The 19,050-nt window shown below is 41.0% G+C and overlaps 1 protein-coding gene across 2 annotated transcripts; it reads right to left on the reverse strand.

The window, feature by feature from the left end:
• Positions 1–15,338: 15,338 nt before the first annotated feature.
• Positions 15,339–18,347, reverse strand: LOC147205380 (uncharacterized). 2 transcript variants are annotated; one of them, XM_086111657.1, is made up of 4 exons: positions 17,695–18,347; positions 17,176–17,220; positions 16,797–17,088; positions 15,339–15,802 (listed from the first exon to the last, which is right to left on the reverse strand). In XM_086111657.1, exons 2-4 carry the CDS (start codon positions 17,202–17,204, stop codon positions 15,695–15,697), a joined length of 429 nt encoding a protein of 142 aa, XP_085967783.1. In that variant the 5' UTR covers positions 17,205–17,220; positions 17,695–18,347; the 3' UTR covers positions 15,339–15,694. The 2 variants fall into 2 exon arrangements, with proteins under 2 accessions (XP_085967783.1, XP_085967782.1); XM_086111656.1 differs by having other exon boundaries at positions 17,176–18,347.
• Between the last annotated feature and the right edge of the window lie 703 nt (positions 18,348–19,050).

The raw sequence follows: 19,050 nt of genomic DNA on the forward strand, positions 1-19,050 counted from the left end.
ACGAGGGGCTCAGTGACATGTTGACTGCCAGTCCAAACATGACATGGAGCGCGCCAGGCCTATAGAAACAGCAGCGCCTAAAAAACCCCCCCCAAAAAAAACGCAGTCACCAGTGAGTCAGCCAAAGACGCTCCGGACCCAGAAAAACCTATTCCAGTCCCAGTGTTTCCATAGCAACCAGAGCCGATTGGAACCACATCTGGCAGCCATTTGAGTCCCCGCAAGGAGAGGAAGAAAGAAATTTATGAGCGAGGGGGAAAAAGACAAATATTTTCTGCAATGCAAAGCAGAAAGAAAGCGGGATTGAGTTACACTTGAAAGCGGTTAAAAATATTCATTTGAGTAGAGAGTCGATGATGGATGAGGCTTCAGTCAAAATCGTACAAGTGGAAGAAACTTTTCTGATTCACAGAAGGGCTTCTTTACACTTTCTGCCAGTAGGAATGATTTCATTGTTGATTATCTGACAGACTTTTGGAAGGCCTGCCTATCAGATATGAATGACTCGTCATTTCCTACGATGCCGTCATTTCCCTTAGATCAGATACGAGCAGCGGTGGTTGGTTTTTATCTTTTATCCGTGTCTGCGAGAGACGTAATGTCCTCTAATTGCAGCTCTGCGCACCCATTTACATGATCTTTCTCACAGTGGTGAGTGGCCATTTATTTACTTTGACTTGTGAGCAAAAATTGAAGATGCGAACGCTTGGTGCTCGCGTGAATTCCACTCCCTTTACAAGCAGATAGGGGAGAATTTCTTTCAAAACATGAGGCTTCAAGCTATTTATTGGCACTCTCAGTTGAGGTTTATTATCAAACAAATCAAAAGCATCAAACAAAGAGCATTAGACAATCATTGTTTTGCCTTACATAAGTCTGTTTGGCTAAATGCTAGCAAGCAATGCAAAAACCTTATTTCCGAACACGTTAAAAACTTTTTTGTTGTGTGCCATATCTAAAGGAACCAATGTCCAATAAGGTGTGACTTTTCAGTTGACCTCATTAGCTAATTTTGCATTTTTGGGAGCACCGGTAGCGCACCGCTTAGATAGCATGTTTAGCCAAGCTAGCTCTTGGTTAAGAAAAACAGCAAGCGACAAGTATCATGATTTCTTTTTCTTCTTCTCAGTATGTATACTGTGTAAGATCATAACAGAGGGTACCATTTTTTTAGCTCAGAAAAGTGTAGTTGAACTTAAATTCTGTACACACTTTGAGTGACCTATTTGTGCCACCTCTGATGGAAATGCAGCAAGTCTGAACTGCTATTTACTGGAAAAGAAACTGCTGAGGAGATGCCAGCATGAAACGTGTGCGTGCGTATTTACATTCACAGTCACATCTACTTACTGCACACTGTCATTACCGTACACCCCAAACTCCCTTGCAGTGGCAGCAAGCTAAAAAGGGCTGCACTTGATGGCGCAAATGAAGGGAAACCGCACAGCGGGGCCGACCTCCCAAACAGGCGCTTTGACGAGTGATGATGTAGTGACACTAGGCCACAAGGAGCCTCATTTTGGGATGGTAAAAAGTCCCTTTTGGTTTGTCTCACAAATATGGCTCACAATTTCTCTCCCTTGCATATATAAAAGCTACCGCCAAAACGTTTGGATATTACGAGCATTTGCAGGACAAATGTTTGTGGGTTCAACATTTCCTCTGAGGTTTTGTTGTTTAATGTTAGAATTGCATTCCAGTCCGGATCAGACTAACTTTCCCATGCTCTGCATTACTTTGAGTACATTTGACCTAGATGAAGCTAGTTATCAAATAATGCACTTTGTCTACTATCGTAACTCCCCACCCCTTCATCACGGATCTGCGGGCTCGCGGTCCCAGTATTTTGCAGATTTTTGGGGGATCTTACTCTATTTTGGCTAAACGCTTCTCGAGGTAATTCCACCGTTGACCATGAAATATATGGAATGCTGTAAATTTAAAAGGAAAAGAAAGAAAACAGGAAGTATAATTCAACACAGCCTAGTTTTTCTCGAAAATTATCAAATGTCATCCCCTGTAGTCCTGCTTTTTATACCTACAGAGAGTAACAGCTTGAAGATAATTTTGAAATGTACTGTACATCTCTTGGCACGATTGGTGTATATTGTGAGATGAAAAGTAAACTAGTCTATATATGTGGAGAAAGAGAGAATTTTTTTAAACAAAGAATTGGAGGGATCAATACACTGTTAGACTGCGCATATTTTTGTGTTATCCATTGCTAATGCTTTCTCTCAATATATTATTCTGTATTGTTTGAATTATTTTCGGACTAAAAAAAAAATCAAGTGCTGTAAAGACTGTAAACTCAGCCTCACTATCACACGACGCTGAATTGACACAATTCATTTTGTGTCAATTCAACGAATTGACACAATTTTTCCTCTCTCTTTTCTTTCGCAACTTTGCCCATCCTGTGCTTGTAGAGGTTATGTCCTCACACCGCCTTCCATCTGCTCAATGTGCACTTAAGTACGACTTAATGTGGCTTGAGGTTTCAGCTTTCACATAGTGCCATAGGCTGACCCAACTTTTTTTTTTCATCTTCGTCTTCCGTTTGCTGCCGGATGAAACGGCAAAAGGCTTGCGCGTAAAAATATGCAATGTGGTATTTTTTTTTCCGATAGCTTATTCGTGTCAGAAAGTGGACAGGCATGTAGAAGTGCAGATATTTTTGTAATAAGACTCTGCAAGGCTCCAGACTGTCCCTAAATGGTCGCATTTTGTTCTAAAATTTGAGACATCATGAGTAGTTTCCAGTCAACATCCGAAAGAAGAAGAGACGAAAGGAGATGAACAAACAACAAAGAAGGGAAGGTCTGGCCAATGTCTGTGAAATACCTTGTTGAAAATTTGCTGTCAAACTACATATATAACAGAGAATTACATCTTGTGTACTTAAAACAACCACTTCGCTGACCCTCCGCTGCCTTAATGCTCATGCTAAATAGCAACAGATAATATAATAGTACAAGGGTCATACATTCTTTATCCTCGGCAAAGAACGATCGATATTAGTGCCGAACAGATGAGCTGAGAAGAATTGACACCGCTCAATCGTCTGACTCTCTAATACTGCCCTCATGTGGCCAAGGTGAGTACACCAGGAAGAGAAGCATTGTGGCGATTCAGTTCGTGTATTGGCAAAAACATTTTTTTTTAAAGATTCTATTCAAATCACACCACCGTATGCTTTTACAGTACAGTATTATGACTGCTATTTTTGACTCATTCTTCACGAATAAAAACAAATCTACTTCAGTACAGTAAGTAGCAAAGTATTTGTACTTCATTACCAACACAGTGTTGGTAGGAAGCGTGTGCTGAATGTTTACGTGACGGAGGCCGTGCGCCTCACGTCGACGTCAGCCTCAACATCTCTGCTCCACTCCACAGAGTGGCCATTATGGGAGCCATGTGTTTCTGATTACGCAGGCAGAGATTAGAGGGCTGCAAACAGCGGTTGGTGTCTACCTTTATACCCCGGTCCTCCCGTTCATCCTGTTTCTACCCTCCCTTGCTTTCTTGCCCCCCGGCGGGGCTTTTCTGATGTGGGCCACCAAGTGGACACCAATCAATTAAAATCACACCCTCATCTCATTCCCTGTCCTACCTTCCCAGCTTTTGTCCCGACCAGTGTCATCTGTCAGGTGATGCGGTTTTACATTCGAATGTGTGGACTTGACTTGAACAGACAAGAAAAGAACCGAACACAACAGAACGACTTTTCTGCCTTTGCGTATGGTGCTGATTCAAGAAAATTGGCTTTGGGCAGCCAATGACCCTCTCGCCCCTACATTTTAGGCCATCGTGTCCAAACAGGTCATTAGTCTTGAGTTAACTACTCACTTTGTATGCAGCGATGGCTGTTCGAAAGTGCTCTATAAATACAATTGAATTGAACTAATTGGTGTTTGTCCGCAAGCTGGAAAACGGTCTACACGTGCCCGCTTGACGACATACTGTAGATGTCCTTCTGCCGTGTCGAGACACTATCGCGCAACTACCGTGCCGCATTTAAAGGGAATGACAGGAGCCATGATTTAAATCAGCTGTGACCACTCCCACAGTGGCGCAGCCATCCCTGTCATATTTTTGCGCTTAGTATTGCGAGTGCTGCGATTTTGTTGAACAGCATTTTTTGTGACTATCCATCACGTGTACGCACTTTCCTAATGGCATAGCATTATAAATGGCCGTGTATGATATGCGTAAGTAAGGGACGTGGCTTTAGTCAGAGACTCGGGGGGAGGGGAGCGATTCCAAGTGAGGCTCCATTCAAATTTTTTGTCAGTAAGAATTTGTTACGTTCCACCACGGCAGCCAACAATGGAGCACAGATACAGAGAAATGCAATCTCTTGCCATGCATTACCACATTGGTTTCCTGTGTTGTGCTCAGTTGGTGGTTTAATCTCTACTGGAGTATGACATTTTGCCTTTGAACCTTCACGTGGCAGTCAATTTATTCGACCAATTATACAATTTAGTCATTATCAGTACATTCTTTCCTGAAGGACATCCTCAACACGGCGTCCTTTAGGAATCCAGCAAAGTTAGCCTCTTCACACTTTGGGGCTTCACAGTGGTTAACTTCTATTTTCCTATTGATACTCGCACACACCATGGAGACCACAGGCTGTTTTAAACATGACATTTTTCCCTATATCATCATTCCTGCGCCAGATGTGGCTACAAATGTTTTTTTTAAATATTATTTTGTACAGCTGGACGTGACTAGCTTGTTTTGGAAAACCAACAGAAAGTTTGCAGAAAAATAAGAACATGATGCCATCTTTGTCTTTTGCGTGCTGTAGATTTTTGCATCCTGAGTTTGACCCTAAATTAGCCGCACTTGCAGTCGGCTGCATTCCGGCTGGAATAGTCAGCGCAGATTATGTGGATATGGTGTATGGAAGAAATTGGTAGTGCTAAATACACTTTTACTTTGAAATACTATTGCGATAGCCACAGCATTGCAGTATTTCAGCAATACGTCAAATGGAATAGCCACAGCAACGTATGATGTGCTACATGGTAGAGAGCAAAAATAAAGGAATCTGAATGTCGTCTTCTCTTAGCAAAAGTTCTTAGGTGACTGGCGGGCAGACTTTAGTACCTGAAGAGAACAGGAAGTGTCTTTAAATCACCAAGCTCTCATGGGGAGAAGGTAGAGGTGTTCCCACGTTTGATCGTCTTCCAGCCGGCGCAATTCCAATTCCAGGGGTAGGGGGCTCCAGGACAGACGTTGCTCGGTATTCTCGGCAACGTCTGTGTTCCATAAACGTGGAGAAACAGCCTCTTTTTTTTTTTCCACTCTGTCAGCAGATGTGCACAGAAACATTACCACTTGGCACGTGCCGCGTAATGTAAACTGAAAAGTGCTGATCCCCAACTCATGTGGGAAGCGTCCACAGCATTTTCCACTCCTTTCTCACCTAACCAATTGACTTCAACCTCTGCGTTGTGTTCGGTTCAATAATTTGACCCATTCTGACTGAGGCTGAATGATTTTGACAAATCATCTAACTGCATTTTTAATCCCCCTCAATATTGTGATTGAATATGCAATTTTTAATTTTATTTTATTAACAGACGAAATAAATGTATCTGCATTACAGTAAACAGTATGAGATTTACTATGCATAAACGTCTTAAGCACTGAGGTTATCTCGAACGGATATATAATTAAATAAATGTGATGCTTGAAGGGATATGTCACCGCTACTGTGATGCTTTTCATTGGCCTGTCTTTGGTGTTTCCTTTATGTGTTAGCATGAAGACACTGAATTTTTCAGGTAAAGCGATGTGGTTGTTTTCAAAACACAATGTTTAATTCTCTTAGTTTGATGTTTAGCTTGACAATACATTTGCACTATGTGCCAAACTGCTGCATGTTGAGCATTGAGTCGAGTCCACTCGTATCTCAAAACACCCTTGTAGTTTTTAAGCCAAATTTGACAGACAATTGTTGTGAAAATATTCTTGGCCGAGATCAACATTCACCCATAAAATACTCTTTGTGCGTGGAAAAAGAACAGCAACCCTTGTAAGTGTTGAAGTCAACTCCTTTCTCTCAGTGAAAGCAGCTTGAGGCCTTGAATGTTTATGAAAGACACTAAGAGCAGCACATTTACGTGAGGTGTCATATACAGTACAGATGGCCGCACTCTCAGACTCAGAGGTTATTGTCTGCAAATGATAGAGGCACGGATACAGCATTCCAAGCATTGAATACTTTTTATTGTTATTGGAAGCATGGTTGTTATATGGCGAGCACTGAAATGCACGCTATAGCCAGCAAACTTCCAGGATGCTGCCAGATGTGTTTTACTGTCGTCTCACTGGGACACGGCATGCCTGCGTCCGCTCCACATTTAACAGACGGAGATCTTTCAAAGGGATAAATCACAGTGTTGAAGGCCTGAAAAGCCAGCTAGCTAGATGCTAATTAGCATCTACGAATGATAGATAGTCGTTTTTTTCAGCTAAAAATTTCGTCCAAAAACGCCTTACTATACATGGTCGTTTTTTTCGGCTAAAAACGCCTTACTTTACATGGTCGTTTTTTTCGGCTAAAAATTTCGTCCAAAAATGCCTTACTATACATGGTCGTTTTTTTCGTCCAAAAAGGCCTCACTATACATGGTCGTTTTTTTCAGCTGAAAATTTCGTCCAAAAACGCCTTACTATATACATGGTCGGTTTTTTCGGCCAAAAACGCCTTACTATACATGGTCTGGGTTTTTTTCGGCTAAAAACGCCTTACTATACATGGGGGGGGGTTTCGGCTAAAAACGCCTTACTTTACATGGTCGTTTTTTTCGGCTAAAAATTTCGTCCAAAAACGCCTTACTATATATGGTCGTTTTTTTCGGCTAAAACTTTCGTCCAAAAACGCCTTACTATATTTTTTTCATCCAAAAACGCCTGACTATACATGGTCGTTTTTTTCGGCTAAAAACGCCTTACTATACATGGTCGTTTTTTTCAGCTAAAAATTTCGTCCAAAAACGCCTTACTATACATGGTCGTTTTTTTCGGCTAAAAACGCCTTACTATACATTGTTTTTTTCGGCTAAAATTTTCGTCCAAAAACGCCTTACTATACATGGTCGTTTTTTTCGTCCAAAAAGGCCTTACTATACATGGTCGTTTTTTTCAGCTGAAAATTTCGTCCAAAAACGCCTTACTATATACATGGTCGGTTTTTTCGGCCAAAAACGCCTTACTATACATGGTCTGGGGGTTTTTTCGGCTAAAAACGCCTTACTATACATGGGGGGTTTTTTCGGCTAAAAACGCCTTACTTTACATGGTCGTTTTTTTCGGCTAAAAATTTTGTCCAAAAACGCCTTACTATATATGGTCGTTTTTTTCAGCTAAAAATTTCGGCCAAAAACGCCTTACTATATTTTTTTCATCCAAAAACGCCTGACTATACATGGTCGTTTTTTTCGGCTAAAAACGCCTTACTATATATACATGGTCGTTTTTTTCGGCTAAAAATTTCGTCCAAAAATGCCTTACAATACATGGTCGTTTTTTTTCGGCTAAAAACGCCTTACTATACATGGTCGTTTTTTTCAGCTAAAAATTTCGTCCAAAAACGCCTTACTATACATGGTCGTTTTTTTCGGCTAAAAACGCCTTACTATACATTGTTTTTTTCGGCTAAAATTTTCGTCCAAAAACGCCTTACTATACATGGTCGTTTTTTTCGGCTAAAAAGGCCTTACTATACATGGTCGTTTTTTTCGGCTAAAAACACCTTACTATACATGGTCTTTTTTTTCGGCTAAAAATTTCGTCCAAAAATGCCTTACTATACATGGTCGTTTTTTTCGTCCAAAAAGGCCTTACTATACATAGTCGTTTTTTTCAGCTAAAAATTTCGTCCAAAAACGCCTTACTATATAGATGGTCAGTTTTTTCGGCCAAAAACACCTTACTATACATGGTCGTGTTTTTTTTTCGGCTAAAAACGCCTTACTATACATGGGGGGGGTTTTGGCTAAAAACACCTTACTATACATGGTCTTTTTTTTCGGCTAAAAATTTCGTCCAAAAACGCCTTAATATACATGGGGGGGGGGGGGGTGTTTCGGCTAAAAACGCCTTACTATACATGGTCGTTTTTTTCGGCGAAAAATTTCATCCAGAAATGCCTTACTATATATACATGGTCGTTTTTTTCGTCCAAAAAGGCCTTACTATACATGGTCGTTTTTTTCAGCTAAAAATTTCGTCCAAAAACGCCTTACTATATACATGGTCGGTTTTTTCGGCCAAAAACACCTTACTATACATGGTCGGTTTTTTCGGCCAAAAACGCCTTACTATACATGGTCTGGGGGTTTTTTCGGCTAAAAACGCCTTACTATACATGGGGGGGTTTTTCGGCTAAAAACGCCTTACTTTACATGGTCGTTTTTTTCGGCTAAAAATTTTGTCCAAAAACGCCTTACTATATATGGTCGTTTTTTTCAGCTAAAAATTTCGGCTAAAAACGCCTTACTATATATACATGGTCGTTTTTTTCGGCTAAAAATTTCGTCCAAAAATGCCTTACAATACATGGTCGTTTTTTTTCGGCTAAAAACGCCTTACTATACATGGTCGTTTTTTTCAGCTAAAAATTTCGTCCAAAAACGCCTTACTATACATGGTCGTTTTTTTCGGCTAAAAACGCCTTACTATACATTGTTTTTTTCGGCTAAAATTTTCGTCCAAAAACGCCTTACTATACATGGTCGTTTTTTTCGGCTAAAAAGGCCTTACTATACATGGTCGTTTTTTTCGGCTAAAAACACCTTACTATACATGGTCTTTTTTTTCGGCTAAAAATTTCATCCAAAAATGCCTTACTATACATGGTCGTTTTTTTCGTCCAAAAAGGCCTTACTATACATAGTCGTTTTTTTCAGCTAAAAATTTCGTCCAAAAACGCCTTACTATATAGATGGTCAGTTTTTTCGGCCAAAAACACCTTACTATACATGGTCGTGTTTTTTTTTCGGCTAAAAACGCCTTACTATACATGGGGGGGGTTTTGGCTAAAAACACCTTACTATACATGGTCTTTTTTTTCGGCTAAAAATTTCGTCCAAAAACGCCTTAATATACATGGGGGGGGGGGGTGTTTCGGCTAAAAACGCCTTACTATACATGGTCGTTTTTTTCGGCGAAAAATTTCATCCAGAAATGCCTTACTATATATACATGGTCGTTTTTTTCGTCCAAAAAGGCCTTACTATACATGGTCGTTTTTTTCAGCTAAAAATTTCGTCCAAAAACGCCTTACTATATACATGGTCGGTTTTTTCGGCCAAAAACACCTTACTATACATGGTCGGGGGTTTTTCGGCTAAAAACGCCTTACTATACTTGGGGGGGGGGGGGGTTCGGCTAAAAACGCCTTACTATACATGGTCGTTTTTTTCGGCTAAAAATTTCATCAAAAAATGCCTTCCTATTCATGGTCGTTTTTTTCGGTGAAAAACGCCTTATGATACAAAAAACGACTTCAACAATCCTTATTTATCATGTTGGTCAAAGAAAGAAGGGATATGGTTGCAACCTCTGGGGATTGAACACCTAACCGCTAGTTTGGGACATGGTTTCTCTACCCCTGAGCCACACCACCACATAACTTCTTGTTTGTTTTGTGTTGTGTTCAATAAAGCTGCAAATGGTGGTTAAAGAAAGATGTGACCTTGTTGCAAACACTGGGAATCGAAAACCCAACCGCTGGACTTGGGACTTCAGCTTTCTACCACTGAGCTAACACACCACAATAAACCTTGGGGTTGTTTTGTGTTTTTCCTCAAATAAGTTGTATATGGTGGTTAAAGAGTAGACATTGTTGCAACAAACAGGGATCGAACACTCAACCTCTGGTGTGGCACTCCATCACTCTACCACTGAGCCAAAGCACCACATAGAGCAATGGAGTTGTGTTTTTTTATTAATCATGGTCGTTTCTTTCGGCTAAATGACTACGTGGTCGTTTTTTTTTCGGCTAAAAACGCCTTTCTATACATGGTCGTTTTTTTCGGCTAAAAACGCCTTACTACATATATGGTGGGGGGGGGGGGTTTCAGCTAAAAACACCTTACTACACATGGACGTTTTTCAGCTAAAAACGCCTTTCTGTACATGGTTGTTTTTTTCGGCTAAAAACGCCTTACTATACATCACTGGTGTCATACTCATTTCACATGGTGGGCCACATACGGCCTCGGTAGATGTCAAGTGGGCCGGACCATTAAAATGATACCATACTTTGCTATAAACAACCAAAACAACATGTCTTTCCTTTGTTTTGGTATAAAGAAGCACAAGAACATTTGGAAAATGTTGAAATTTAATGAACGTATCTTTTACAAAACATTTCATGAAGCACCTTACATTTCCTTCAACAAATGTGCAATTTACTTTTATCATTCACATACAGTATATGCATTGCAACGGATCCCATTGATTGTACAAACTTTAACAAGTAATTGGTATTGAAAAATATAGTCATGCACTTTATGATTAAACAAGATTTATAAAGAAAGGAAGTTTTAAACCATTTACACGTGCATATAAAATCTAAATGTAATCCCTGCCTACACCTTAAAAACTAAGGAGAGTGCTATTAAATGTGTAAATCTGAGAGTGCTATTGATAGCGTCTGCTGTCATGGGTCTGTCTCAGTGACGGACTGAGGCTGCTGTTGTCTTCTTCTCTGGTCAAAACAGTGTCTCCTAGCGGATACTCAATGAATTGCACCTTATTAAAAATATTAATTCTGTGTCTTTTATGCATTTTTTTTCATTTTTAAATTATCCTGCGGGCCTGAACCTCGCGCGCGCGCGTGTGTGTGTGTGTATGTGATGAATGGAATTCCGCATCGGTGTGCAATTGTAAAACAAGGCTGTGTGTTGAAAAAATCAATCTGAAACTGCATTTAAGGGTGGCTTAATACTGGCTGGCCATATACGGGCCGGAGTTGTAAATTGATTTCTGGCCCAAATACTTCACTCCACAACTGGCCCTTATCTGGTTTGCCAGAGTCAAGCCAGTGCCTCCTTTGCCAGTGCCGACTCAAGGCCAGCTGTGCCAGCTTCATGCCGAATCCGGGCCAGATGCCTTTGCTGACTGGGTAGGTACTTTATTCATCCCAGCAGTACTTTGTCCCTGAAGCAACGGGTGGAAGTCAAATGGTTCAGCAACACCATGTAGACAGACAATGGAGTACTCACAGTCATATATTCTTTATCCTCTGCGTACAATGACCAATATTGGTTTCCATACAGATGAGGTCAGAGAGGAGTGGAGATATGATGAATCCCAGGCTCCAAGGCAGGACACGCCTCCCTGGAATATGATTGGCTGCTGCAAAGATGCAGAGACTGCATGATTTGTAAGAGTGTTTCACAATATTTCTGTCAGGTGGTCAAGGCGGGCTTACCTAAAGAAGCAGGATTTGATTGATGCAGTGTGACAAACCAAGTTGTTTAATTTGTCTTCATTCCATTTCATTATTTCATTACTGTATGTTTTTACTTAAGTCACTTGGAAAGGTTTTAATTTTTTTCACATTCGTGTTAGTAACTTGTCCAACTATACTTTTTTTCTGAAAAGAAAATCATCTGAATTCCCTTATGTCTTGTCGCTGGGTTTTCACTCAGTCCTGTTATTAAAACAAGTTAACCCCTCTAAATAATTTGGCCTATTCCACATGTCACATGGTCACTATTGCATCATTCTGATCCTCTGCAGGCCAGGAGAAGTTCCAAGAGTAAGTTTGCTCATTTGTGTTTCTTTATATTTCATAAGATATTTCAACTATAACTCAGGAATTCAAATTATTTCTATTGTCTTTTTTTTTTTTGAATCGCTGAATGTTATTAGGACAAATGCCCTGTGTCTGTATGTCTCCTATTGGCTTGCTCTACGCTAAAAAAAAAAATATATATATATATATAATGAGGAATTCCAGGCCAATACACATTTTGAGTTGTTGAAAGTGTGTATTCTAAAATTTCGAGTTGTATAAAGTCATACATGTATTTTGAGAGTTTAAACGAGCAAGGGGCACCGATTCACCGGAACGGCCCTTCAATATGTTAACAAACGCAGGCTCCCCTTGTTGTTGAATGACCTAAAGGGGTCCATTTTCTCTTGAAACCAACAAGTGTTGCAGCATTCTTATCTTTTCATGTTGCTAACACTTCGTGAGGCGACGTGACCTTTCCATAAAACCACCACAGATTTTCTCATGACCAAGCAAAACAAAGCATTCCCAGCAGCAAAACCAGCGCCAAGTGCTGGTGCCAACCCCGAGAGATCTCCAAGACTTTCCAAAAGCGTCAATCTTTGCGGTCTAAGAATAGCAAGAAAGATATTATTCCTCACAACAGCGACCACCTGCTGTCTCCCTCCAGCCAGGACTTTCCTGCGTGCCCACAACAGAAGAACCGGCTTCCAATATTTGGTCACGATCATCTGAGGATCACTGGAGACTCAAGGTAAGATGAATACAAAAGAAGGCAAAAGTCTCCTTGTGGCATGGGGAAAAAATGTGTTGAATGATTGATTCTGACATCTGAGTGATGTTGTTTAATGAAATAACCTTGTTGGCATCTTCACCAGGAATTTTCCAACATGAGAAATATTTTAATCACTAAATGATGTGCTCTTTCCACTATACTCCTTGTGTGTTAAGCCTATCAATCTGTAATTAGACCAATATGGCTGAATAAATCCTCACTCAGGCACACACAAAAATGAATTTATTTTATGCTTGTCTGCTATTAAATGCACAATGGCGGCGTTGTTCTCATCCAATAGAAAATCGGATCCATATTTGTTTGCCTTTAAATTGCTTTATTAGGTTGGCAGTTTGAAACAGCCATTTTCTGTACGGCTTGTCCTCATGAGGGTGAGCTAGAGCCTGTCCCCAGCTGACTTGGGGCGAGAGGCAGGCTACACCCTGTGTGCAAATAAATGGTCAGAATGGTAGCACCTCAGCTGCCACAATTTGAACCAGGAAAAAAACCTGCCCATGGACAATTTAGTCTTCAATGAACCTAACGAATGATTTGGAATGGGGGAGGAAAGATGGAGAAAACACTCTTTACACGTGATGGCCGGTGCCAAGATTCAAACTTAGAACCTCACAACTGTGAAGCATATATTTATTAGTGATGTTACACCAAATAATAGTGTCTGTCTTTTTAGAAGCACAAAGCAAACTATCTAGTTCTGCTTGGCAAGGGAGCTTAAGGTTTCTTTGTTTTTTTGTTTGTTTTTTTATGTCAGATTTATTTCTTCTTTCTCTAGCTTTCATTCAAACGTGGAAACGTGAACTACGGGACGATAAACAGAGTTCAGCGAGAAGTAATTTCCCTTTAGGGACTCTTAATTCTACACGAAATTGTCTTGGATGACGTTTGCCAATCAAGCTTTCAGGCGACGAGATGATTACCTAACAGCGCGTCATGTACACTGTACATTCAACATTGGAAGTTTCTGTTTTTCTGACACGTCATACTAGGGAGAAAAATGTAGATCAGCGCTCAAATCCTGCGAAGAGGTCCCAGTAAAAGGGGGAGAGGTGTCCCGCCAAGCGTACTCACTCCTGGGCTGCAGTGACACCGTGTGGCTAAAAGCTGTAACTGAACCCAGAATTGGTCCTCACTCCTGGGCTGCAGTGACACCCAGTGGCTAAAAGCTGTAACTGAACCCAGAATTGGTCCTCATGGCCCCCAAGAGTTGGGTCTAATATTTTACTTGCCTTCTTCGGTTACGCGTAGGTCAAAAGATTAGAAGAGGTTCCTCCGTTTGATGAAGGGCAAGCTACAGTCTACGCTGCTGTAAACTACGACCGGAATAATCAAACATCTCGTTCTATCGTAACAAGCTCACTGGACGATTTTATTTCCGTGTTCCATCAGGACTGTCGACGGCTTCCACCAATCGTATGAACAACTTCAAATGAAACGTTACGAAGGTCCGCATCTTCATTCCCAGTTCCCAATTCTATTCTTTTTTAAAAATAATTGAGCCAAACAACAGAGCTCCTTCGTGAAAACCACTGTGGAGGGAAGCGTCTGTCTGAGTCTTTCCTGTTTGTGTAAACCGTTGACCAGAAGTGTCGCTGGTCCATTCTCTCCTGTCCCTCTCTGCTGTCATCAGGCTGCAGAGCCAGAGCTGCCACCTGGCTCCTGTCTGTCAAGATCCAGCCGGTGAGCTGCTAATCTCACACAAGAGAGAAGCAAAGCAGTCCACTCACTCCACAAGTACCCTCGACATTTGAACCCTGTCTTCCTCAACACCCACTTCCTCCCACGGTGCTCATATTCCACTTTGCAAAGTTGAAGGCGAGTGCTCGGTTTAGGCCTTGTTGCCACCAAAATCACCACGCTAACGTGGTGCCAACTCAAAACAATTATTTTTAAAATCAATCTCAAATAAGTAATGACATCATTGTTATTATTATTTTGGGGTGGGGGGGTGAACAGTTTTTGCCACAATTTTTGCATCAGTTCAATAGAAATTGTGCTGCTACTTTCGGTGCTTTGACCATGTGGGGGTAGTTCCTTACAGACTTCCACATATACATTTAGTCGGTCAAAATGCCCAAGTAAGCCACAGTAATATCGGTTGTTCTTTGCAGAGGATAAAGCATATATGCCTGTGAGTATTGTTCTATTATCTGTCTATAGGTGTTGTACACCATTTTTGAAAAGGGGCATAGCATAGTAACACCGTGGCAATTCGTTTTGTACTCTTGGCTAAATGTTAGTTGTTGTGTTTTTTTTAGTTTTTTTTTTTTTAAAGAAGCATAACTCAAAATCTTCCACCCTAGACAACCATTTTAGAATATATGGAAAATGCTTTCATTGCCACTCACATCAAGATATTTTTGTAAAATGAACTAAATGGAAGTATTTTTGTAAAATGAACTAAATGGAAGTAGACTGCGTGGCGTTAAAATAAGTGGTGAAGGTATTGCGTCATAGTTTGGGGATGTGCGGGACGTGCAGGCTACCTTGGAAGGAACACCCTCTTAATCAACCAAATATGGTTCCTCGCCTGATAAAAGGGCGACTATCAGCTGTCCGCTACAAACTCTCAAGCAATTCCAGTCTAGTTCATTCCAGTTAGCCAGTATGAACTCATTGGTGGTTCGTCTGATTATATTTGACCTCATTATTCGTTGGGACCCTCCAAACATTCCTCCTGAACTGCTTTTTTTTTGGGGGGTGGGGGGTTTAATGGTAATGTTAGAAAAAATATATATGGTTATTCATACATTCACTTGTGATCTTAGCAATATTTTATTGTATAACATGCACATATGACAATATATTCTTGAACAAATATACAGGGATATTTTTTTGGTTTGGAGCATACAAAATTATGGTTTGCGCTTTGTTAGTAAGTAGACCAGCTACTTTGCTATTAATATATATTTAGACAATTATTTGCTCCCAAAAAATACATGTTTTAGCAAACTGTGAAATGAATTTCAGGTCATTCTAATGATGATGCCAACTCACCAATGTCCATTATCTTGGCGTTCATTCTCTCCAAGGTCACACACGCACACACACACACTTTCAAGATAAAGTCCAGTGGCTCCAGTGAAATAATCGGACGTCTCGTCTGTCCATAAGCCCGTCACAGTTGCAGTGTCTTATGGCTGCGTCGAAGATTGGACGGTGTCCGTGTGAGCCGGCGCTATGACGGCATTCACGTTGTATTCAGTGTACGCTGGCGGCAAATCGTCGGGCTTAAAGCCCAGCTGGAACACAGAGAAAGGACAAAACCCCAATCACACACGAGGGGAATGCTCAGTGACACATCACTCTGGATGTCCTGGTCGCCGGCCAATCGCAAGGCACGGTGAGATAAACGTTCCCACTCACATGTACAATTGAGTCTTCGATGAACCTAACATGCATGTTTTTGGAATGTGAGGGGGAGCCAGAGTACAAAACCAAACACAAGCATGAGGGGAACTTGCAAATTCCACAGAGGCTGGCTTCAAACCCGGGATCTCCGACCTGTGAGGCAATGCCGACTGTGCCGCATAACTCAGATGTACAGTACTGTATATTCAAATAAATCATACAATCTGAAAATGAGTGAAAGTATCTTACATACACCTCCCCATCCCCATCAGCTAACAAATGACCTGACCCATCCTTGTTTCAAAAACTGCAATGTGGCCCTTGAATCCTAAATATTGCCGACCCCTATGTTAGAACCTTATGACCCTAATTCATCTTTTTCTTTTCTTTTTTAGTTTAAGTAACTCAATTTTGTCTTGCCGCTTCTTTATTTCTGGTGTAATTCTGCAGTCTGCTACTAGATGGTGGCACATTTATGTTTGATGAAAATGAAAGCAGAAGAGTGAAAAAGGGAAGTATTTCAAGCTCAGCCTCGATTTTATTCCACCTGATTGAATTTCATCCCCGGTAATCCTGCTTTTTATTCCTACAGAAAACTGTAGGTTCATTATATAATGTACATTTTTGGGCATGATCTATGTCTATTATGAGATAAATTGTTTGAGAAAAAAAATGGGATTTGTTGACTGGAAACAGAGGGATTGGTAGACTAACAGTGTAGTCTTATCTATTGCGTGCGCGCGCTCTCACTTTCTCCCTCTCAATATATTATGTTTTCAAATGTGCTTGTATTATTTTAGAAGTGTGTATAAAGACCTTAAAAAGGTGATATGAATGCTATAGAAACAGTATTTGAAAAGGGACATCAATTAAGCCAAGAATCACCTCGGTGTAGGATGGCGGGGGTCCACAGTAGCCTCCGGCAGTGTTGTACTGTGGTGGTGTCAAAGTTTCTTGGCTGTACCGAGGCACCCCGTGTTGGTCTTCTTCCTGCTGCTGCTGCTGCGACAGTCTCCCATGAAAGGGGATGAAAAATATGGAAGGAGGGCGACCGTCATGCTCGGTCCGCCTCCACGCCTCCCTCTCGATCTCCTCCTCCCTCAGGCGGCTGCACGCCCTGCAGAAGGTGGTGCAGAACATGATGAGGAGACCGATGCCCAGGATGGCCAGGAAGATCCTTGGGAGGCAAATGGATTCGGTTTCAGTCACATGTTCGATTTGCGGCTTGAAACATCCTGAATCGTTTGCATGTGAATGGACTTACTCGAGAGCGGGGATGCTGCTGAAAGCCATCCTTCGAGGTGAACGACTGTGGATTGCAACAGAAGAGCAGTCAGACCTGAACGGGAGCAATTGCAGATTATTTAGCCGGGACCTCCCTGATTCCGTTCCACTTAAAAAGTGTCTAGTTAATAAATACATGCATGCTAAATCCTGTTTAACAATAATTATTCAAGTTCCACACTTCAGCAGTCATGCCTAACGCGCTATGCCGCTAACTAAGTTGTAAATAGCTCGCGGCAGGTCACTCAGGTGGAGAGAAGCTAGCGCGAGTCACTTGTAACGCCTCATTGCACAAACGATCTTTCTCCTTGAATTAGCATCATATGCTAATTGAGTTTGAATACCAATATGTAGATTTTATTTTTTCAGTAGCAGGTAAACTCATCAACCAAATGCTGATCTAGTGAAGCTAAACAACGCTAACGGGGAATCATTTTCTTAAAAACGCAATGAAGACAAGGCCTCAATCTTGACTGCTTTTGTTTGTTCTCTTACTCACCAATGAAATGCTACCCTCGCTAACAACTGGCCAGTGTGGGTTGCCTGCAAGGTGCTGTAATGATTTAAGAGCACATTTCAATATCTTGAATGGTTTTTCGTTGCTTATTACAAGTCATGTATTTTTATTGATCTATCTATGACATTGAGTGAGACATACTCCACCATATGGCGGAAGGTCGACCCACCTGTGGCCATTCATACCACAGAATAATAGCTTTGTCTTCAACAAAACTCAAGACGAGCTCATCACTATTTCAGAATATATTCAGTACAGTACTTTTGTGATTTTTTTTAATTGTACCTCAATAAAAGACACCAATGAGGAACAGAGAGTGTCACCCTATTTAAAGCAGTACAGTCTTATTTCCATCGCTGAAATCCGAGGCAGATCAACTCCCGCAAATCTTCCAACAACTGCATGATACACTTTGAACCACATTAATTTGTACGAGTCGCCATGATCTCAGAATGTGTGTGTGTGTGTGTGTGTGTGTGTGTTTTACAACCCATCCATGTCGTGATAAGCGTCTTTAGCGGGCAACCTGCTCTAGCACAATACGGTTTACAGTCTGCTTTTACAGTCCAACCGCACTGGTTGTTGCTGGTTCGGATTTCTTGCGTAAAGATGTCGTCATGAATGACTGGGTTGTTGTAAAGATGCAAACTCCCTCCGTTTCACACTTGATTTTAAGAGTCAACTATTTGTTTTCAAATCTCCAAATGGTTGTACGCCGCCTTACCTCTGTGAGCTGGTCCATCTCTACATGCTACCTCTCCGTCCGTGCTATAGGTCATTTTTTTAAATTATATTCATATTTCTCGGCGTACAACTCAAGGATGAGATTTGAGCCTTTATTTTTAGTGTCTTAAGTGTTTTTGACTTGGCTTTAATGATGTTCCAGGAGCATCACAGTCAGAAAAAGGCCACAAAGCTACCAATCCTAAAACCTCTGAACAAATGACATCATAATCTGTCAGCCACGCTGCAATACGTTTCTTTTATAATCCTGCTCACTTGAACGTTTACCCTGTGCTATCATCTGCGGAACCCGCGGTACACCAATAGTCAAATGCCTGCATCTATGCACATTATCCTCATATTTTTCTGGTGTACTCGGTTTTATATTGTCACTGTTTTGAAATTGCCTAAACACTTTTTTTCCCCCTTTTAGTTTTCATCTTAGGTAACACGTAGCTACTAACACGCTATGTTAAGTGCATTTCACTTGTTCCGAAATGATTTAATAAACAAAATACCAACCCTGGATAATAAGTCCATTCAAAAATACATTTTCACGAGAATCGAGAAATTTTACACAAAGTGAGAACAATTGATTGAAACAAACGCAAAGGA

Source organism: Hippocampus guttulatus, chromosome 5 (assembly GCF_054856545.1).
Source record: "Hippocampus guttulatus isolate MCC_2025c chromosome 5, RoL_Hgut_1.0, whole genome shotgun sequence".
NCBI lineage: Eukaryota > Metazoa > Chordata > Actinopteri > Syngnathiformes > Syngnathidae > Hippocampus > Hippocampus guttulatus.